Source organism: Mobula birostris, chromosome 22 (assembly GCF_030028105.1).
Source record: "Mobula birostris isolate sMobBir1 chromosome 22, sMobBir1.hap1, whole genome shotgun sequence".
Lineage (NCBI taxonomy): Eukaryota > Metazoa > Chordata > Chondrichthyes > Myliobatiformes > Myliobatidae > Mobula > Mobula birostris.
In genome coordinates, this window is record NC_092391.1 from 45,878,772 (window position 1) to 45,902,078 (window position 23,307).

A 23,307-nucleotide genomic window follows, 5' to 3' on the forward strand; every position below is an offset into this window, starting at 1 on the left:
CAGTAGAGGAGGCCGTGGATAGACATGTCAGAATGGGAATGGGATGTGGAATTAAAATGTGTGGCCACTGGGAGATCCTGCTTTCTCTGGCGGACAGAGCGTAGATGTTCAGCAAAGCGGTCTCCCAGTCTGCGTCGGGTCTCGCCAATATATAAAAGGCCACATCGGGAGCACGGGACGCAGTATAACACCCCAGTCGACTCACAGGTGAATTGTTGCCTCACCTGGAAGGACTGTTTGGGTCCCTGAATGGTGGTAAGGGAGGAAGTGTAAGGGCATGTGTAGCACTTGTTCCGCTTAAACGGATAAGTGCCAGGAGGGGGATCAGTGGGGAGGGATGGGGGGGACGAATGGACAAGGGAGTTGCGTAGGGAGCGATCCCTGCGGAATGCAGGGGGGGGGGAGGGAAAGATGTGCTTAGTGGTGGGATAATAAAATAAAAGAAAAAGGGCCCATTCTCATGAGACAGTCGAATGCACAATGTTGGAGCTCATGGTTATCCCGTCTGTTTGTTCTCCATCGATTTCCCTGGCGCCTTTGACTCCCGATCCCATTTCAAGGCCACTCCGTCCTGCAGTCTACAACTTCCCCATTCTGGCATCTTCTCTCTCCGTTTTCCGCCAAACAAAAGACCTTGAAACCTTTGCTCGAGCACACAGAAAGAAAAACATCTCCCCTCATTGGCCAGCACACATTCCAAAGCCCCCGTTATCTTTAGTCATAAGTCAAACACCGCGCTACAGAGAAACCATTACATTAGCAGGGAAACCTTTCCCAGATCACTACACAACTCCTTTCAAGCCCTGAGCTATCGGCTGTTCAGTCCATTTGATTTATTGGTTTTCGGTGTCATTGATTTCTTTGGTACTTTCTTGTGGTACTGATAGATAATCATTGTCATTCGATCCTTGGTTCTCCCATTTCTGCGGCATTTCTTGTGTCTTCCATGGTGAAAGCAATACAAATATTTTTACAATGCTTTCTCCATTTGAATTTCTCCTATCTAAACATCTTAAGAATCAACATTTAGTTTTGCTATTCCCTTTCATAGAATATAACATTCTGTAGTTAAGCCTCTTGCTGTGCATCCTTTGCAGAGCAGACCTAATGGGTCAATAGGCCTAATTCTGCTCCTATGTCTTATGGTCTAAGATTTATTTGTTAAAACTCTACCACTTTAATCTAGCTTCGGTCATCTGTCTTTTCATGTAATCATAGAGTTGTAGAGCCATAAAACACAGAATTAAGCCTTTTGGCTCATCACATCCATGCTGACCTATCTACATTATTTATATTTACAGAAACATGGTCTGTCGCCTAACTTGCCCTGGTGATTGAAATTCTAAGTCAGTTGCCTCTTAAGTGTTGAGAATATCTGCCTCCATCACCTCTCAGACTATTAGGTTGATGGGATTCCAGACTTCAAATATCCCAAGTGATTTTTTTTTCCCTCAGATCCCCTTGAATTCTCTTTAGGCTTCACTTTAAATTTATGCCTTCTGGTCTCTTTGCCGTGTAGTCAAATTTCCTACTAATCGATAATGAAAATAAAAACTGTAGATGCTGGAAATCTAAAACAAGAACTGAACATGCTGGGAATATACAATTGGTCAGGCTGCACTAGTAGGAAGTGAAAGGAGGTCAATGTTTCAGGTCAGAGACCCTCCATCAGAGCAGAATATGTATATAAGCATGTATACGGCATGTGATATATGTCTTACACTTGTTATATTTTCCAAATGTATCACTTTATACTTATCAGGATTAAATTCCACCTACCATTGCTCTGCCCAGTTTGCCAACTGATTGGTATCATTGTGTAGCCTGACTACTTTCCTCACTGTTAATAACACCACTAATTGTCATGTCATCTGCAATCTTACTAATAAAGCTCCCTACATTCACATCTAAGTTATCAATGTGTATTTACAAGCAGCAAGGGTCCTGCTGTCACAAACTTGTATTTCAATCACGCACTGTCACCCTTCTACTACAAAGCTAACTTGCTGTGAATCCAATGGGTTCTAACTTTTTAGACCAACTTTCCATGTGGGACCTTGCCAAAAGCCTGTATGAAGTTTCTGGTAACCATGTCAGCTGTGCTGCCCTCATCAAAATATTTAGTTACCTCTTCAGGATCTCCTACTAGAATCTCTGCTGACTATCCCCTTGGTCAAGACCTGCCTTTCCAAGGCTAAATTAATTCTGTCTCTCAGAACTTTTCCTAATGGCATCCCTACCATTAATGTTGGATTAATGTCTGTAATTACATGGCTTACCCCTATTGCCTTCATGAGTAGAGGTACAGTTTTATATCCTCCAGTTATTTGGTTACTCACTAAAAGCCAGTGAACATATAGAGCTTCAGCAATCTTCCCACTGTATTTCCAAAGCTGGAAGGTATCCCATCAATCCCCAGGGTTTTATCCATTATACTTACATTGACATCTAATTTTTTTTATGACCAGGTAGAAAAGTGGAGCTGAGGCCAAGATCAGAACTGTTCTGATCATTTATATTCTCTCTGGCATCTTGTTTTACGTAGCTTCTGTGATCCACTTTGGAACATTGTACTGTCCTAGAGGTACTATACTTACGCAGTTTTTGTTCATTTTAGTGACTTTTTTCAAAGTGAGTAATTTACAGTAATAGGGACTGCAAAGCTTATTTCACAGAGATAGGATGAGATTGGGTCTTTGGAGCTTGTGTTAATATTATGATGTTGTAATCCTATTTCTTTCTGGCAGGCATGATGGAAAACTATCACGTTTGAGATGTGACAAAATAAATTATAAGGTTTTGAGTAAACTGGTGTTCAGGCTAATGAAACTTTACGACCTTGGCACAGGTATGTATGAGGTGAAGACAAGATATGAATTTTCACTACATTGTTTATTAGGAACAAGCCATTCGACATTACATGTTACACCAGTGGTTTCCTGTTTGATGTAAATTTGTACAGTTAGCTCATTACCCAAGTATCCCTCACCAAGTACAAATTGTATTTGGAGTAACAGAATCTGGAACTGGGGCGCTGAATTTAAAAGAATTAGAATTTTACACTGCTACACATCACAAAAATTCCTTAGATGGCACTGATATAGAAAATCTGCAGAAACTAGGAATGAGTTGGGTTGTTTTGACTAGTTGTATTGAAAAGAATATGAAGTGCTCAAGTAAAGAGGTTTTGCTAGATCAATGTGTACAACTTTGTACCCAGTGTTTAAAGAGCGATGTACTTACCTTGGAGCCAATATACTCATCAAAATTATTTGTGGGATGATTTTATAAGGAAACACTGGTACATTGAGTCTACACCCTCTGGGGTTTAGAAGAATGGGATTTGAATTTATTGAGACCTGCAGGCAATTTAACAGAGTACATGATCAGAGAATGTTTTGTATTCTTGGACAACATGAAACAAGGGAACATTTCGTCAGGCTATAGGGTTTAGTCACTTTAAGACTAAGGAGGAGATTTTTCTCAAAAGACCTTGAATCTTTGGAATTCTCTATGTTTGAAAGGTTGGGGAGACTGAATTAAGAATATTCAAAGCAGAAACAGGCAAACTGTCAGACCTTAGGAAATGACTATAAATGGGCAGGTAAATGGTACGAAGGCCCAAAATCAGATCAGCTCTAATTTTGCTAAATCCAGCACAGGCTCAAGGGCATACTCCTGCTCATATTTCTTTTGTTATATTCTTAATGACCAGTAATCAGTCAAAACTGTTGTTGAGATAATCTGTTGGGACTAGCTACCCAAAAAGTGGGAAAGTTAGGAAAACTAAAAGCCAGAGCTCCCTGGATGGTAAAGGAAATGCAGCATGTGATGAAACAACAAAAAAGTGCATGACACATGTTGGTTAGACAATTCATGTGAAAATCGGAGGTGGAACATAGAATCTTAAGCCTTATAGAGTTGAATGGCATGGAAACAGGCCCTTCAGCCCATCTCATCCATGCCAATCTCTTTGCCCATCCACACTTAGCCGATTTGCCTGTGTTGTACCTATATCCTTCCAATGCCTATCTAAATACCTCTGAAATACAGTGATTGTATCTTCCTCCACCACCTCCTTTGGCAACACATTCCAGATGTCAGTCACTCTATATGGTAAAGCTTTCCCTGTAGATCCCTTTTAAATCACCTTAAGCCAATGCCTTTTTGTTTCTTCCACCATGGGGGAAAAATATTCTATTTGCCCAATCTATATCCCTATAATTTTATACACATCTAAGGCTACCCTCTTGGCCTCCTTTGCTTCAGGGAAAACATGACCAGCCTGTTTTAATCTCCCTTCGTAGTCAAAGTCATTTAAAGATACGCAGCATCCTGGTGAATTTCCTCTACACCTTTTCCAGCACAGTTATGTCATCCTTATAGCATGGTGACGAGACTGCACACAGTACTTGAACTATGGCTTGACCAGTATTCGTTAAAGTGGGAAAATAAAAGTTTGGGTGTAATATTGCATGCCCCATGCTGAGTAATCAATCATGCTATGCTTTTTTTGGCACCCTTTGTACCTGTGTTGACACTTTCAAGAAACAATGGATTTGTGGTCCAAGGTGTCTTCTATTTATCAACCTTTCATGTGGCCCAGTGATTTGCTGTATATATCCTATCCTTATTTGACTTCCAAATGTATCACCTCACATTGTTAGGATTAAATTCCATCTGCCAATCATCCCTTTTCCAGCAGACTGTTGCCTTGGACTACTTTAGACAATCTTCTTTGCAATCTAAGATAGTACTGATTTCCATATTATCACAGTTGTTAGTCAAACCTCCCACATTCACACCCAAGCCATCAATATTTAACTGCAAACAACAAAGGTCCTAACCCTGAGGAGTGCCACTTCTAATTTGAAGAGTATCCATCTCGCACTGTCCCGCTACCTTCTTTTAGCAAAGTCAATTTTAGATCGAGTTAGCCAACTTGTCATGGATTCTATGTGCCCTGGTCAGCCTACCATGTGGGTGTAAAAGTTTTATAAAAGTTCACGTAGACAGTATTTACCATCTTGCTTTGAAAACAAGTGAAAAGGAAAATAAAATTCGCAGAGGGAATGCTAGTTAACGTAATAGGAAACCATGATGTTTAGTGTATACACTAAGTAGGTAATAAAAATATAGCCTGCATCAGAAATAGAAGCAGGAAAAGGCTATTTGATCACCTGCACCAACTCCACCATTCAAAAGACATGTCATTAATACATTCAACAATGATTAATGGCCTCTTCCTGCACTGTGTATTTCTTTGAAACAGCTGGGGAAAGTCATGACTTTAACAAAGTTGTACTGTACACTCTAGTCTGCCTTGATTACTGTTTGTAATCTATTGTCTCGGTGGTCACAGTGCACAGTATGTGCAGAGAAATAGAATTTGTATTGCCAGCATCTTTCATCAATGCGGAGGGCACAAGATGTTTGAAGATAATAGTGTGGATAATATTGGAATATAGTGTAATTGAAGTATATGCTGATTCTGTATAATATTGGCAGTATCATTTTTGGAGCTAAATCTTCCCTGGATTTTTGCGTCTGTATTTACTAAGGAAGCTGGCATGAAATCTATGGAATTGAGGGAATCAAGTAGTGAGACCATGGAAACTATACAGATTGAAAAGGAGGAGGTGCTTGCTGTCTTGAGGAAAACTAAAGTGGATAAATCCCCGGGACCTGACGAGTGTTCCCTCGGACCTTGAAGGAGACTAGTGTTGAAATTGCAGGGGCCCTGGCAGAAATATTTAAAATGTCGCTGTCTACGGGTGAAGTGCCGGAGGATTGGAGAGTGGCTCATGTTGTTCCGTTGCTTAAAAAAGGTTCGAAAAGTAATCCGGGAAATTATAGGCCGGTGAGTTTAACGTCAGTAGTAGATAAGTTATTGGAGGGAGTACTAAGAGACAGAATCTACAAGCATTTGGATAGACGGGCTTATTAGGGAGAGTCAACATGGCTTTGTGCGTGGTAGGTCACGTTTGACCAATCTGTTGGAGTTTTTCGAGGAGGTTACCAGGAAAGTGGATGAAGGGAAGGCAGTGGATATTGTCTACTTGGACTTCAGTAAGGCCTTTGACAAGGTCCCGCATGGGAGGTTAGTTAGGAAAATTCAGTCGCTAGGTATACATGGAGAGGTGGTAAATTGGATTAGACATTGGCTCGATGGAAGAAACCAGAGAGTGGTGATAGAGAATTGCTTCTCTGAGTGGAGGCCTGTGATTAGTGGTGTGCCACAGGGATCAGTGCTGGGTCCATTGTTATTTGTCATCTATATCAATGATCTGGATGATAATGTGGTAAATTGGATCGGCAAGTTTGCTGATGATACAAAGATTGGAGGTGTAGTAGACAGTGAGGAAGGTTTTCAGAGCCTGCAGAGGGACTTGGACCAGCTGGAAAAATGGGCTGAAGAATGGCAGATAGAGCTTAATACTGACAAGTGTGAGGTATTGCACGTTGGAAGGACAAACCAACGTAGAACATACAGGGTTAATGGTAAGGCACTGAGGAGTGCAGTGGAACAGAGGGATCTGGGAATACAGATACAGAATTCCCTAAAAGTGTCGTCACAGGTAGATAGGGTCGTAAAGAGAACTTTTGGTACATTGGCCTTTATTAATCGAAGTATTGAGTATAAGAGCTAGAATGTTATGATGAGGTTGTATAAGGCATTGGTGAGGCCGAATCTGGAATATTGTGTTCAGTTTTGGTCACCAAAGTACAGGAAGGATATAAATAAGGTTGAAAGAGTGCAGAGAAGGTTTACAAGGATGTTGCCGGGACTTGAGAAACTCAGTTACAGAGAAAGGTTGAATAGGTTAGGACTTTATTCCCTGAAGTGTAGAAGAATGAGGGGAGATTTGATAGAGGTATATAAAATTATGATGGGTATAGATAGAGTGAATGCAAGCAGGCTTTTTCCACGGAGGCAAGGGGAGAAAAAAACCAGAGGACATGAGTTAAGGGTGAGGGGGGAAAAGTTTAAAGGGAACATTAGCGGGGGCTTCTTCACACAGAGAGTGGTGGGAGTATGGAATGAGCTGCCAGATGAGGTGGTAAATGCGAGTTCTTTTTTAACATTTAAGAATAAATTGGACAGATACATGGATGGGAGGTGTATGGAGGGATATGGTCTGTGTGCAGGTCAGTGGGACTAGGCAGAAAATGGTTTGGCACAGCCAAGAAGGGCCAAAGGGCCTGTTTCTGTGCTGTAGTTTCTATGGTTCTATGGATATTGTCTGTGTAATTTTGGTTCATTTAAAATCCCAATCTTTGCTGCTCATGCTTTGTAATTCAGCTAGATGGCAGTGTGTCTTCTCTGAAGCTGCTGGCCAGAGCAATCTGAGCTACCAGGTCCTGTTACTGAGCATTACCGAGTCAGTTAATTGAATCGCAAGTCTCAAACTAGCCAACTGAAGACGATAGTGATCACAGTTAGTTCTTAAAGTGCAGGAACTTTGAATTGGCCTTGGCTGGGATCAGCTAATTTAGCAATCAAATCTGTGGAAAGAATCTGCACTTCCAAATTGGCCATGATCTTCGCACCTCCCAAGTTATGCATATTGAGAAGATCTAAGACTAGCCGATAAATTTACCTACAATGCCATAGCCATAAGAGTATTAGTTAAGAATCAGAATTAAGTTTAATATTGCTGGCATATATTGTGAAATGTTGTTTTGGGGCAGCAGTACAATGCAATACATAATTTAAAAAGTATAAGTTGCAATAAGAAATGTATATAAAAATTAAGTTACATAAGTAATGCAAAAAGGAAAAAAAGTGTGGTAATGTACATGGGTTCATTGTCCATTCAGAAATCTGGTAGCAGAGGTGAAGAAACTGTTTCTAAGAAGTTGACACTGTGTCTTCAGGCCTCTGTACCACCCTCTCCATGGTATCAGTGAGAAGAGGGCAAGTCACAAACAAGAGCAAATCTGTAGATGCTGGAAATCCGAGCAATACACACTATTTTGGAGGAACTCAGCAGGCCAGGCTGCATCTATGGAAAAAAGTACAGTTGACATTTCGGGCTGAAACCCTTCGGCAGGACTCAAAAGAGGGCATGTCCTGTGCGATGGGGGTTCTTACCGACGGCTACCACCTTTTTAAGGCATCATCTTTTGAAGATGTCCTTGATGCTCAGAGCTATCTGAGTTTACATCTTTCTGCAGCTATTTCTGATCCTGGGCAGTGGCACCTCTGTACCAGACGGTGATGCAGCCCGTTGGAATACTCTCCGTGGTACATCTGTAGATATTTGTAAGAGTCTTTGGTGATATACCAAGTCTCCTCAAACTCGCAATGAAATATAGCTGCTGTCTTTGTAATTGCATCAACATGTTTACACCCAGACTCTTGAAACTGCTCACTGCTGATCCCTTGACTTCCCCTTCCTGAAGTCCACAATTAATTCCTTAGTTTTAATGACGTTGAGTGCAATGCTGTTGTTGCGACAGCACTCAGTCAGCTGATCTATCTCATCCCTGTACACCACCTCATAACTATCTGAAATTTTGCCGATAATTGTTGTGCCTTTGCCAGATATATAGATGGCATATATAGGTGCCTGGCCATACAATCATGGGTGTAGAGAGAATAGAGCAGTGGGCTAAGTACATGTCACTGAGGTGTGTCAGTGTTAATTGTCAGCGAAGAGCAGATATTATTTCTGATCTGCAGAGACTGGCCTCCTGATGAGGAAGTCAAGGATTCAGTTGCCGTGGGAGGTACCAAGGCCCAGGTTTTGGAGCTTGTTGATTAGTACTGAGAGTATGATGGTGTTGAGTGCTAAGTTATAACCAGTAAACAGCAGTCTGACATAGGTATTGCTATGACCAAAGATCCATGGCAGAGTGGAGAGCCAGTGAGATTACATTCACTGTAGACCTCTTGTGGTCATAGGCAAATTGCAGCAGGTTCCGGTCCTTGTTTAGACAGGAGTTCATTCTAGCCGTGACCAATCTCTCAAAACATTTCATCATAGTAGATATGAATGCAACTAGGCGATAATTGTTGAGGCAGCTCACCCTGCTTCTCTTAGGCACTTTTGTCATTCTTTTGAAGCAGGTAGGAACCTTCAACTGCAGTAGTGAGAAATTGAAGATGTCCCTTGAACACTCCTGCCATTTAGTTGGCACAACTTCTCAGTGCCCTACCAGGTACACTATTGGAGCCTGATGCCTTGCAGGGGTTCACCTTCATGAAAGATGTTCTGATGTTGGCGTCGGAGACAGAGATCACAGGGTCACCAGATGCAGCAAGGATTTGCACAGGTGTAGTTTTATTCTCTCTTTCAAAGCCTGCATAAAAGGCATTGAGCTAATCTGGAAGTGAGGCCTCACAGCCATTCATGATGTAGGTTTTGCCTTGTAAGGAGAAATAGCCTGCAAAGACTGCCAGAGTTGACATATATCCGATTCTGTCTCCAACTTCAATTAATTGTTTTTTCACTCTCAAATTAGCTTTCTGTAGGCTGTACCTTAATTTCTTGTTTAGCCCTGGATCACAGGTCTTGAATGTCACAGGTCTAGCCTTCAACAGACTACGAATTTCCTGGTTCATCCCCAGCTTTTGGTTTGGGTATGTTTGTTATGTTCTTGAAGGCACACACTCACGTCCACACAAGTCTTGAAGTCTGTGGCAACTGTAGCGTATTAATACAGATTCAAAGATTAATCCCTGACTGTTGTCCAGTCCATTGACTCAAAGCAGTCCTGTAAGTGCTCTTCTGCTTCCCTCCCCCTTGATCCTCACCCCTCTGTGGCTGTGGTCTTTAGTCCCTGCCTGTATGTGGGAGTACAACCAGGAGATCGGACTTTCCAAAATGCGTGCGTAATGTGGCCTGGTAAGTGTTCTTGCTGTTGGTATAACTGGTCAAATGTGTTGGCTCCTCTGTTTCTTCAGGTAATACGTTCGTGCTAGTTGTTCAGGGTAGCTTCAAGCTAGCCTACTTGAAATTCCATGTAATAATAGGGAAGGCATCAGCGTGGCAGTTTCGTGACTGCTGATCACAGTGCTCAGCTGCTGCAGTGCCTGCCTGACAGATCTGTCCCTGTGTAAATTGATTACACTAAAATGAAGTATATAATCTTGGATAAATTCCACCTTTGGGTTTATCCATTATAAGCATGTAAAATATTGGTTATAGAGATGGAAATTTGGGTATAAAATAATAAATTACAGGGTCCCAGAAGAAAGATGAGATGTCAGATCAAGGCAGTGTCTGAGCATTGGGAACAACTGGGATTTCAGAGTGAAGTGAGATAGATAACTTAAATTGGTCCACTCGAAACTGGGGTAGTTGGCATGAAGAATAGGCAGTTGAGGGAGAAAAGCGAAAGAGATGGGCCAGAGTGCGTAATAACATCACACAAAGAATTGGTGGATATTTGAGGGAATGGGTCTATTGGTCTATTTCTCCACCCATCCATACCGGAATAGACTCTTCCACCACTTTGAAGCGTACCACCCAGCAGTCCCCAGATTTAATCCTAGCCTAGTCATGGGATTATTTACATTGACCAATTAATTTACCAGCTGATATACTTTCGGACTGTGGGAGGAAAGTGGAGCTCCCGGAAGAAACCTATGCCGTTGTGTGAATGTACACACACCTTACATGCATTGGAAGGGATTGGTTTTCAGAAGGAGGTTTATTGATGTGAAATTTGTTGATTTGCTGTAGCAGTACAGTACAAGATGAAAGAATTACTATAAGTTGCAATAACAAAATAGTGCAAAAGAGGAATAGTGAGGTAGTGTTCATGGACCATTCAGAAATCTCATGGCAGAGAAGAAGATACTGCAAAGTACTGCTGCTGCATAACAGCAAATTTCACAACATATGCCAGTGATATTAAATCTGATTTTGAAGGAGCTGTTCCGAAAGTGTTGAGTATGGGTCTTTAGACTCCTGTACTTCCCAATAGTAGTAATGAGAAGAGAACATGTCCCAGATGGTGAGAGCCCTTAATGATGGATGCTGCCTTATTGAGGATTTTCTTGTTGGTGGGCAGGGTTGTGCCTGTGATTGAGTTGGCTGAATTTACAACTTCTACGGCCTCTTTCAATTCTGTATGTTGGAGCCTCCATACAGCTTGTGTTGCAACCAGTCAGAATGCTCTCCACTGTATATCTGTAGAAAGTTATAAGAGGATTCCAGATCTCCTCAAACTACTAATGAAGTAAAGCTTCTGGTGTGACACCTTCATGATTGCATCACTGTGTTGGACCCAGGATAGTTCTTTTGAGATATTGATGCCCAGGAACTTGAAGTTGCTCACCCTTTCCACCAGTGACCCCTCCGAGATTACTGGTATATATTCTCCTAACTTCCCCTTCCTGAAGTGCACAATCAATTCCTTGGACTTGCTGATGTTAAGTGCAAGATTGTGGCAACACTACCCAACCAGCCAATCTACCTCTCTCCTACAGACCTCCTTGTCGCCATCTGAGATTCTGCCAACAACAGTAATGTCTTTGGCAAATTTATAGATGGCAATTGAGTTGTGCCTCGCCACACAGTCATGAGAGTGGAGAGTGTAGAGCAGTGGGCTAAGCGTGCATATTTAAGGTGAGTCTGTATTGATGATCAGAGATGTCATTTCTGATCTGTATTGACTGTGATCTACTGATGAGGACATCAGTGTTCCAGTAGCAAATCCAGTTAGAGGATTCATTCCAGTTTTATGTCTCCATCACCATTTACTGTCCATTTCATGGCCAAGGTGGATACACCGCTTAGTAAGTAATCTTGATGGGATATTTGACTGTGGAGAAATCATAGCAAGTTCATACTCAATCCTGCACTCAACCAAAGGACTGGTAATCATCTATACCCAGGTGCTAAAAACAAAAGGATCAGCTACCTTTTGAGAGGTGCTACTGATGAGAGGGAATAGTGGGTGAAAATCTGAAATAAAATATTAAAAAGATATTCTGTTCTTGCTGTCCACAGAACTGTGCCCAAATATGGTGAACTGGCATTGTTTGGATTCCCTCAAATATCTTCTGTATAAATACTTTGTGGAGGTAAGTCCAAGGTTGTGGGCGGTTTGAACAAACATTTGAATTGACCTGGATGCTAGCTTTTATTCCCAATGGTCCAGTATCTCACTATCTAAAACTATAGTGCTGGAAGATCTCAGCAGGTTAGCTATAGAGACAAAAAGAATAAATTGATGTTTCTGGTCAAGACTATAAACCAAACACGTTTTGCCTTTGCAGATGTGCCTTGTCTCGCTGAGTTCTCCCAGCATTGTGCTTGTTCCAGATTCCAGCATCTACAGTGTATTTTGACTTCTGTATGTATCGATCTTATCTCTCTTTTGAGCTATTAAACTTGTTTGTTTTTCAGGATCTAGTAATTGCTGACAAGGTCATCCTCACTTGCCCTTGAAGTAGTGTTGGTAATGAGCTGTTGTCAAACTACTGAGTCTATTAGTAGTGATGTTCCAAGTTCCTGTTGTCCTTGTCTTTCTTGCTAGGTTAGGAGTCAGTGGAATGTTTTCAAAATTTTGTTGTGTCAAAATCCTTTTCCTGGATCAATGCTAGGTGGCTTTTTTTTTTAAATGTCAGTGTCATGGTAATAGTACAAATGGGTGACTTGCTTTGCCCGACGCCAGCCCCCTAGGCCTGAGTCGACATAGTAGTAGTATTTGGCCACTTCAGACGCCATTTAATAATCAACCGAAGTGGTGGGATTGCAATTGAATATTGCTTACACTGGGTAATGATACAGATTTCCTACCCAAAAAATATGAGAGGCAGAGGGTTTTTTTACAAGAATTTTACAGTAATTATGTGGTCATTAATAATGACAATTTTTAAAGTCTCAGATTATTGAATTGAATTTTAATTCCACAGCTGTACTGTGGAATTGGAATCTGTGTTCTGATGTTTAATAGAAATTTGTTAAGATGTGTAATGCCAAAGGTGAGAGCTAATGCCTCCTTATGGACCTGGGTCATTTTGTGATAGCATACAGTGGAGGTTGTGCCTGCATCCATAGATTGGGTGCTGAAAACTCCAACACCATAATAAGGAAGGAAGTCACCTATTTCTTTCCAGTAAGATGACGGCGTGCTGAGACACAGTGGCTTCTATGGGGTCAAGGCCGTTTGGCCCATTTAGTGTACACCACCATTTCATCATGGCTGATCCATTTTTCCTCTCAGACCCAATCTCCTGCCTTCCCCCATATCTCTTCATGCCCTGACCAAGCAAGAATCTTATCAACCTCAGCCTTAAATTTACATAAAGACTTGGCCTCCATGGCTGCCTGTGGCAATGAATTCCACAGATTCACCACTCTCTTGCTGAAGAAATTCCTCCTCATCTCTGCTGTAAAACAATGCCCCTCTACTTTGAGTCTGTGTGCTCTGGTCTTAGACACTCCCACCATAGGAAACATCCTTTCCACATCCACTCTATCGAGGCCTTTCACCTTTCAGTTAGGTCATCCCTCATTCTTCTAAATTCCAATGAATATAGGCCCAGAGACATCAAATGCTCTTCATATGACAAGCTGTTTAATACTGGAATCATTTCTGTAAACCTCCTTTAAACCCTCTTCAGTTTTAGCACATCTTTTTCGGCACAGACTAGAAGGGCCGAGATGGCCTGTTTCCGTGCTGTAATTGTTATATGGTTATATGGATAAGGAGCCTAAAACTGTACACAGTACTCTATACACACAATATTCAATCATCCGAATTGTTTGCATATAACATAAAAAGAATTGGTCACAACACAGGCCCCTTTAGAACACCACTAGTCACTGCGAGCCAACCAGAAAAGGCTCCCTTTATTCCCACTGTTTGCCTCCTACCAATCAGCCACTGCTTTATCCATGCCAGAATCTTTCCTGTAGTACCATGGGCTCATAGCTTGTGACGCAGCCTCATGTCTGGTACTTTGTCAAAGGTCTTCTAAAAATCCAAGTACACAATATCAACCTATTCTTCTCTGTCTATCCAGCTTGTTATTTCTTCAAAGAATTCCAACTGATTTGACAGGCAAGATTTTCCCTTGAGGAAACCATGCTGACTACTGTCTATTTTATCATGTGTCTCCAAGTACCCTGAAACCACATCCTTAACAATCGATTCCAATATCTTCCAAACCACTGAGGTCAGACTAACTGGCCTATAGTTTTCTTTCTTCTGCCTCTCTCCCTTCTTGGAGAGTGGCGTGACATTTGCAATTTTTCAGTCTTCCGGAAACATTCCAGAATCTAGTGATTCTTGAATGAGCATTACTAATGCCTCCACAATCTCTAATGCCACCACTATATAATTACTAATGCCACCTCTTTCAGAACCCTGGGGTATACACCATCTGATTCGGATGACTTATCTACCTTCAGACCTTTCAATTTTCCTACAACCCAAGAACCTTCTCTGTAGTAATGATAACTTCACGAACTGCAAGACTCCTGACACCTGGAACTTCCACCATACTGCTCGTGTCTTCCACAGTGACGGCTGATACAAAATACTGTATTTATTCAGTTCATCTGCCATTTCCTTGTCCCCCATTACTACCTTTCCAGCATCGTTTTCCAGTGGTCTGATATCCATCCTTGCCTCTCTTTTACTTTTGGTATCCTCTTTAATATTATTGGCTATCTTATTTTTGTATTCCATCTTTATCTTCTTATGACTTTTTTAGTTGCCTTCTTTTGGTATTTAAAAGCTTCCCAATCCTCTAACCTCGCTAATTTTTGCTCTATTATATGACCTCCCTTTGACTTTTTTGTTGACCTTGACTTCCCTTGTTAGCCATGGTTGTGTTACCTTGACTTTAGAATACTCCTTCCTCTTTGGGATGTATATATCCTTTGCCCTTCAAATTACTTCCAGGGATTCCAGCCATTGCTGCTGTGCTGTCATCCCTGCCAGTGTTCTTTTCCAATCAATTCTGGCCATTTCCTCTCTTATGCCTCTGTAGTTCCCTTAACTCCACTGTAATACTGATACATCTAACTTCAGCTTTTTCTTCTCAAATTTCAGGGTGAATTCGATCATATTATGATCACTAGCACCTAAGGGTTCCTTTACCTTAAGCTCTCCAATGAGTTCTGCTTCATTGCACAACACCCAGTCCAAAATAGCTGACCCCTAGTGGGCTCCACCATGAGCTGCTTTAAAAAACCATCTTGTAGGCACTCCAGAAATTCCCTCTGATCTCAGCACCTGACTGATTTTCCCAATCATATTGAAATCCCCCATGACTATTGCAACATTGCCCTTTTGGCATGAATTTTCTATCTCCCATTGTAACTTGTAGACCACATCCTTACTACTTTTTGGGGGTCTGTATATAATTCCCATCAGAATCTTTTAACAGATACATTTCTTTAGCTTCATCCACAGCAATTCAATACCTTCCAACCCTATGTCACCTCTTTCTAATGATTTAATTTCACTTTTTACCAGCAGAACCACCTGCCTTCCTGCCTGTCCTTTCGATGCAATGTGTATCCTTGGACATTAAGCTCAGAGGCATAATCTTCTTTCAGCCATGGTTCAGTGATACCTACAACATCATATTTGCCAGTCTGTAACTGCGCACATTCAAATGTAACACCTTCAGTTCTGTATTCAGCTTTATTAATTTTGTCTGCCTTTAACTTTGCAACTGATCCTGTTGACTGCAATTTTGCCTTATCATCACCCTCTTCTTGCTAGGAGTCTCAAAACACATTGCCTTTGTTTGTAAACAACTACCTCATCTTCAGCACTATCTCTCCCATTCCTATCTCCCTGCCAAATTAGTTTAAACCCCCCTGAACAACTCTAGCCAACCTGTCTGCAACAATATTGGACCCCTTGGGTTCAGGTGTAAACCATCTCATTTGTACTCGTCATTTCTTCCCCAGAAGAAATCCCAATGATCCATAAACCTGAACCTCTGTCCCCTGCACCAGTTCCTCTGCCACGCATTCATCTGCCAAGTCACCCTATTCTTACCCTCACTAGTTCATGGCACAGGCAGCATTCCAGAGATTACTGCCCTGGGGGTCCTGTTTCTGAGCTTTCTACCTGGCTTCTGAAAATCTCTCTTCAGGACTTTCTCACCTTGTCTACCGATGTCATTGGTGCCAATATGTACCAAGGCTCCTGGCTGCTCACCCTCGCCCTTGAGAATGCCATGGACATGATCGGAAACGTCCCTGATCCTGACTCCAGGGAGGCAACACATCATCAGGGTGTCTATATCGTGCCTACAGAACCGTGTACCTGTTTGTCTGATTGAGGAATCTCCTATCAAAACTGTAGTCCTCTTCACTTCTCTGCTCATCTGAGCCACAGTACCAGACTTGGTGCCAGAGAGCCAGTCACTGTGGCTCTCCCATAATAGGTCATCCCCCTCAGTAGAATCTAAAGTTATGTACTTATTGAGAGGAACGTCCACAGGTGTACTCTGTGCAATGATACAAAGGTGTTATTGTCTTTTTTAAGCATTGTTTATGTTCACAACCCTGCTGGATATTAAGAATTTGAAGTTCTTTGGGTCAACCCCATCAGCGAGTTACTTGTTGGCTGACAAACTGAAGGAACTGGACTTGTGCGAGCTGTGATGCTGTTTGTGACAGAGAGGTGTCAGTGCATGAAGGAGGCTTGCTATCTAACAGCAGTGATCATTTTAGTTGCTTTTCTTGTGATCGCAAGATCCCATTGGTGGTGTGGAATGCTAGAAGTCCACAGCTTATTGTTGAACGGGGGGTGGGAGGGGAACTGTGTACTGTTGGTTGTAGAGAGGACTTGGACTCAACCCATGTTATTGGCTGTTTGCAGGGGCCCCGGGGGAGGCGTCAAGGTTGGGCACTCCACTGGAGTGTCGGAGGCGGTATGGCACAGTGTCCATGTTGGAATTGATGCTGTCTCCAGTGTTTGCTAGGCAGAAGTCAAACTTTATTCTGTTCAACTGCAGACTGCTGCAACATTCATGGACTCAGGGACTTGAACTATATATTTTTTTGTGTGTGACTGTATTGTACTGCTATCTTATGTGCTGTGTGTACCTTTTGCTGTGTATGACTGTTGGTCCTGTGTTTTGTACCTTGGCCCCAGAGTAACAATGTTTCATTTGACTGTATTCAGAATTAAAATCAGAATCAGGTACACAGTTTTCGAGCATTTTAGGTCACAAACCAAATTTCCTCAAACTCCTAATAAAGTATAGCCACTGTCTTGCCTTCTTTATAGCTGGATCAATAACCAGGTTAGATCCTTAGAGATCTTGACACCCAGGAACTTGAAATTGTTCACTCTCTCCACTTCTGATCCCTCTATGAGGATTGGTTTGTGTTCTGTCATCTTACCCTTCCTGAAGTCCACAGTCTGTTCTTTGGTCTTAATGGTGTTGAGTGCAAGGTTGTTGCTGAGATACCACTCAACTAGCTGGTATATCTCGCTCCTGTACGCCCTCTTGTCATTGGTATTCATGTATGGTTGAATGACAATTAAAGTTGAACTTGAACTCACTTCCTTTTGCTCTTGCTGTCTGCCCTGTTTCACTCTTTTGTCCTCTTTCACTGATGCCTTCTTTTTTGTACCCTTCCCTTTGGAAATCTCCTTCTCCCTGGAAAATTTTCAGACTTTTTATCTGGAAGCACAAGAGACTGCAGATGCTGGAATATAGAGCAATGAGCAATCTGCTGGAAGAACTCAGCACACCATCAGGACTAATAAAGGGGTTCATACCAAAATTTGGACAATTTCTTTCTTCCCGCAACACTCACAACACCCTGCAGGAACTCAGCAGGTCGGGCAGCATCCGTGGAAACCATCAGTCGACCCTTCGGCCCGAAACGTCGACTGATGGTTTCCATGGATGCTGCCCGACCTGCTGAGTTCCTCCAGCGTGTTGTGAGTGTTGCTTTGACCCCAGCATCTGCAGGTTATGTTGTGTTTTCTTTCTTCCCATGGATGCTGCTTGACCCACTAAATTTCTTCATCAGAATGTGTTTCCTTTTAAGTCTCTCTGACTCTTCATTTCCATGTGTGCTTCTCTCCCTTCTATGCCCTTAGTGTCTGTTATCCCTTCGCTTAGTCCCTTCGCTCTGAATTTACTGCAGCATTTTGAGCTTTCTACTCAGTTTTGACTCAGTCACACATCAGGCGATCATTAACCTTTGTGGTGATTCTTCTACAACCAGACTAGTAGATAACATTCTATTGTCCCCTGTTCACTGACTACTTTGACAATGAGTTACAGTGAGTGTTATCAGTTGTGTATTGTTGGTGTCGCTGGAGGTAGCAAGTCACTTAGTTTTTGCCTTTTTTAACACAATGCTTTTCCTCCTTACAGAAGGGTATGACTGAAGAGATTTGGTCTGAACACACTGAGGTGAGTTTTCCTGGCTTCAGTGGATTTCACACTTTCCAGAAAGGTGTAGAACCTTTCAATCTTTTAGTGTTGATACAGGATTTGATGGAGTTTATTGATGCAACAACAATGACATGTATTTAAAGAATGTCTTTCATGTGGTAATGTAGTGGATTCTTCACTTTAAACTACTTCTTCCTGCAATAAAGGCAATGTTTTATTTGACTTTCTAATTATTTGCTTTACCTGTAGGTTTACGTAGTGATCATTTGCAAGGGTTTACATCAGCATTCTTATGTCTTTATCCATCTCGAACTCTGATAATCCAGCATGCTTTCAGAACTTTAGCAATGCCAGACAAGCAGATTTTCTGGACTATTGAATGTTGTTATTATTACCACCCCAACACATTTGATAGTGCTGAGGATGAGGTAGTTGGTTTACAAACAGCTGAGGCAGTATGTAGTGAGACTGCTAGCAAGGAGGGGCTGATGATAGGGCAAAATTGCTGTCAACAGGATGATCTGCAACATAAAAGGCAGACAGTATCAAAAAGGGTGAATACAGGACTGAAGGTATTATATTTGAATGTGCGCAGTATATGGAATAAGGTAGATAAACTTGTAGCACAGTTAAGGCCAATTTATACTTGTGCGTCAAATCGACGCTATAGGTATGGCATAGCCCCATACCCTACACCGTAGCCTGACGAGCACCTCCCCAAGAATGTAACTACACATCGCGGCGATGCAGACAGCAACAACTGTGATTGGTCTGCTTGGTAGCATCGCATTTCTTCCTACCCTGCAATAGCTTCCCATTGGGCGACTGAAGGGCAAGGAAGGAACTCTGGCTACAGTGCTTTCCATAAAGCTTTACAGACCTTCAAAATTATGGAGGGCCCTGTGCTTGACGCCAGTTTGTAGCTAGCTGCTACAGCCTGTTGACTTCCACCTGAAGCTAAAACTCAAATGGTGATTGCCAGTCTCTGAATATAATGTGCGTACACTGATGCGAAATAAATGGTTGGAGACGATGAACCAAATCGTCAAATCTACCTGCCGACATCCAAAAATATTTGAAATGCATTTCCTCGCCCATTTCTCTCAGTGGCCAGACAAGCACAGAAAATTCACCCTCCTTCAGTTTCAGTCGCCATTGTTTGAAGTTTGAGTTTCTTCGTGTTGAGCTTCGTGTTGAGCTTCAACACGAAGAAACTCAACACAGCAGCATAGAAACCCCACTGCCAACTAGCGTTTTGGCGATGAATTGCAGAGCGAAGCAGACACACCAACACACAAGTATAAATGCTCACAACGGCGTAGCCCACTTACTTAAGCTAGTACGCACAAATATAAATCAACCTTTACAGATTGACATGTATGACGTTGTGGGCATCACTAAATCATGACTGAAAAATTATAGCTGGGAGCTTAATGTCCAAGGATACACATTGTATCAAAAGGATGGGCAGGTGGGGGGAGGGAGAGGTGGCATGATTCTGTTGGTTAAAAAATCAAGTCAAATCATCAGAAAGAGGATTGGAAGTGTTGAATCATTGTGGATAGAGGTAAGGAGCTGCAGGGGTAAAAACACCTTGGTGGGAGTTAAATGCAGTCCCCCAAATAGAGGTAAAGATGTGGTCTACAAAGTACAAAGGGAGGTAGAAAATGCATGCCAAAGGGCAATATTACAATAGTCAGGGGGGATTTCAATATTCAGGTGGATTGGGAAAATCAGGATGGATCTCGAGGGGGATTTTCTACGAGATAGCTTTTTGGAGCAACTCATGGTTGAGCCCTCTAGGGAATCAGCTACTTTGAATTGGGTGTTGTGTAATGAACTAGAATTAATTAAAGAGCTTAAGATAAAGGAACCCATTGGGGCCAGTAATCATAATGTGATAGAATTTGCCGTGCAATTTGAGAAGGAGAAACTAAAGTCAGATGTATCACTATTACAGTGGAGCAAAGGGAACTACAGAGACATGAGAGAAGAGCTTGATAAAATTGATTGGAAAATACTGGCAGGGATGATGGCAGAACAGCAATGGCTGGAATTTCTGGTAGCAATTTGGAAGGCGCGGGATATGCGCATCCCAAAGAGGAAGAAGTATTCTAAAGGCAGGATGACACAACTGTGGCTGACAGGAGAAGTCAAAGCCATCACATAAGCCAAAGAGAGGGCATATAATCAAGCAAAAAATAATGGGGAGTTGGAGGATTGGGAAGCTTTTTAACAAAACAACAGAAGGCCATAAAAGTCATAAAGAAGGAAAAGATGGAATACAAAAGTAAGCTAGCCAATAATATTAAAGAGGATACCAAAAGTTTCTTCTGATACATAAAATGTAAAAGAGAGGCAAGAGTAGATATTGAACCACTGAAAAATGATGCTGGGAAGGTAGTAATGGGGGGAACAAGGAAATGGCGGACAAACTGAATAAATATTTTGCATCAGTCTTCACTGTGGAAGACACTAGCATTGTGTCGGAAGTTGGAGAGTGTCATGCAGCAGAAGTGTGTGAAGTTGCCACTATTAAGGGGAAGGTTCTAGGGAAACTGAAAGATCTGAAGGTAGATAATTCGCCTGGACCAGATGGTATACACCCCAGAGTTCCAAACGAGGTGGCTGAAGAAATTGTGGAGGCATTAGTAATAATCTTTCAAGAATCAATTGATTTGGGCATGTTTCTGGAGGAATGGAAAATTGCAAATGGCACTCCACTCTTCAAGAAAGCAGAGTCTTTGCATCATTCTCATAACTTGTTTGCCCACTTTCCTTTTTATTGTTAGTAAATTTAGCAAGAATGCAGTCAGTTCCTTCAGCTTAGTCTCCAGTTGAGGGGCCCAGCATTGATCCCTGCTAATTATTGCTATCCAACATGTAAATTATGCATTTTTCCTGATTGTGTTTCCTGTTAGCTAGCCAGTTATTTATCTGAGTTAACATTTTGCCCCTGATGTCATTCATGAGCACTTTATTTTGAATGCCTTTGGAAATCCAAATACACCATGACTGTGGCTTTCTTACTCATTACATCTTCAGAACATTCTAATAAATTTGTCAAACACGATTTCCCCTTCATAAAATCATGTTGAATTTACTTGATTGTGTTATGCCTTTCTAAGCATTCTGCTGCTGCATCCTGAATGAATCCCAGTATTTTCTCTTTCTTGTAAAGGTATCTTCCTTCAGCTAGAACCTTTCCAAATTTGGGAAATTTTGGAAGGCCACAACCAATGCAATAATATCACTTAGCATCATTGGACTTGGGCTGTCAGATCCAGGGCATGCATAGTGAATGTGGTTCAGGAGTGTTTAGAACATAAGGACGTTGGAGTACAAGTACAAAGTTCCCTTAAGTTACTGACATGGTTAGACAGGGTGCTGAAGAAAGCATGTGCCTTCATTGGTCAACAATTTGAGTATGTCATTTTATAGTCTCCACTTTGCAAGACATTAATGAGACTGCACTTGGAGTATTGTGTTCAGTTCTGATTGCCAAGCTATAAGAAGAACGTGATTAAGTTAGGAAGGGTGCAGGAAAGATTGAGGCAGGATGGCTTGAGTTATAAGAAGGTACTGGCCAGGCTAAGGCAGTTTCCCCTGGAGTGAAGGAAGCTGAGGTGTGATCTAAAAGGTTTATAAAATCACAAGAGAAATAGGGTGGTTAATCAGTAGAGGATTTAGGTTTAGGTTTAAAATGAAATTTTTCACACATTAGACCATGGTGAGTATATGAAACAAACTACCAGAGGAAGTGGTGGAGGCAGGTACAGTTACAACAATTAAAATATTTGGGCACAAAAGGTTTGGAGGGATGTAAGTAAAATGCAGACAAATGGGATTGACAAGGTAGACAGCTTAGTTGGCATGTAGAGGTTGGTCTGAATTTCCATGCTATTTATCACTATGGCTCTATGAAAAGTAGATATTTCAGACCTCACCTACCTCTTCAGGCTCAATGAATAGACTGCCTCATTGTCCCTTCTTTTTTCTTTAATCTATTAATAAAACAACTTCAAATATATCTTAATATGCTGGTCTTGTCTGCTAGCGATATTTTGTAATTCCTCTTTGCCTTCTCCCGATTTCCTTTGTAAGTGCCTCCCTATACTTTTGCCAATTATACTTGACCAACCTCCCCAGTCTTTAGTTCTCTGTACTTGCCCTTTGCTTCCTTTATTCTCTTTATCTGACCCTCAATATATTTTGCTATCCAGGTTTCTTGTACTTGTTATACTTGGCTTTCACCTTTACAGCAGCATATTGGCTCTGAACTTGCACTATATTTCCTTAGAATGCCTCCCACTGTGTAAATGTAGACTTGTGTACATGGTCATGCCCCAGTCTGCTTTTGCCACATCCTCTCTTATTTCAAATAAATTTGTCTTCCTCCAGTCTAAAACATTTATATCTGGCCCATCCCTATCTTCTTCCATAACCACTTCAAAATATATTTATGGTCACTAACTCTAGAATGATCCCCAGTGACGCTCCCTCTAATTGACTGGCTACATTTCATAAGATAAGTATACTCCTTCCTTTGTTAGTTTATATATACTATGTATTGTGTTATGAAGCAGTCCAGGACACCAGAAAAATTCCCCCATTCTGAGCCTGTTACATTAAGGCAATCCCAGATAAATTGAAATCCCCTTTTACTAAAACCTTATGTTTCTTTCCGCTATTTGCCTACTTATGTGTTCTCCTATCTCCTGTTCACTGTTAGAAAATCGGTAATATACCCCCAGCAAAGAGACAATACCCTGGTTCTTTGTAACCTATATGGCTTTGTTTGAGGAGCCATATTCGTTTCCACGGATGCTGTCTGACCTGCTGAGTTCCTCCAGCGTGTTGTGAGTGTTGCTTTGTTTGAGGAGCCCTCTAGGATATTCTGTTTTGATACTAAGGAAATGTGTTCCTTGACTAACAGTGCAATGCCACCTCTTCTTTTACAACTC

The 23,307-nt window shown here is 41.6% G+C and overlaps 1 protein-coding gene across 9 annotated transcripts in view; it reads left to right on the forward strand.

The window, feature by feature from the left end:
* The window catches only part of exd3 (exonuclease 3'-5' domain containing 3), a 177,197-nt gene that overhangs the window by 62,675 nt on the left and 91,215 nt on the right, over window positions 1-23,307 (forward strand). For all 9 annotated transcript variants that reach the window (XM_072240618.1, XM_072240621.1, XM_072240619.1 and 6 more), the window contains 3 exons: window positions 2,748-2,848; window positions 11,964-12,037; window positions 18,323-18,361. In XM_072240618.1, the coding sequence (XP_072096719.1) occupies window positions 2,748-2,848; window positions 11,964-12,037; window positions 18,323-18,361 (214 nt within the window). The remainder of the gene's footprint in view (window positions 1-2,747; window positions 2,849-11,963; window positions 12,038-18,322; window positions 18,362-23,307) is intronic.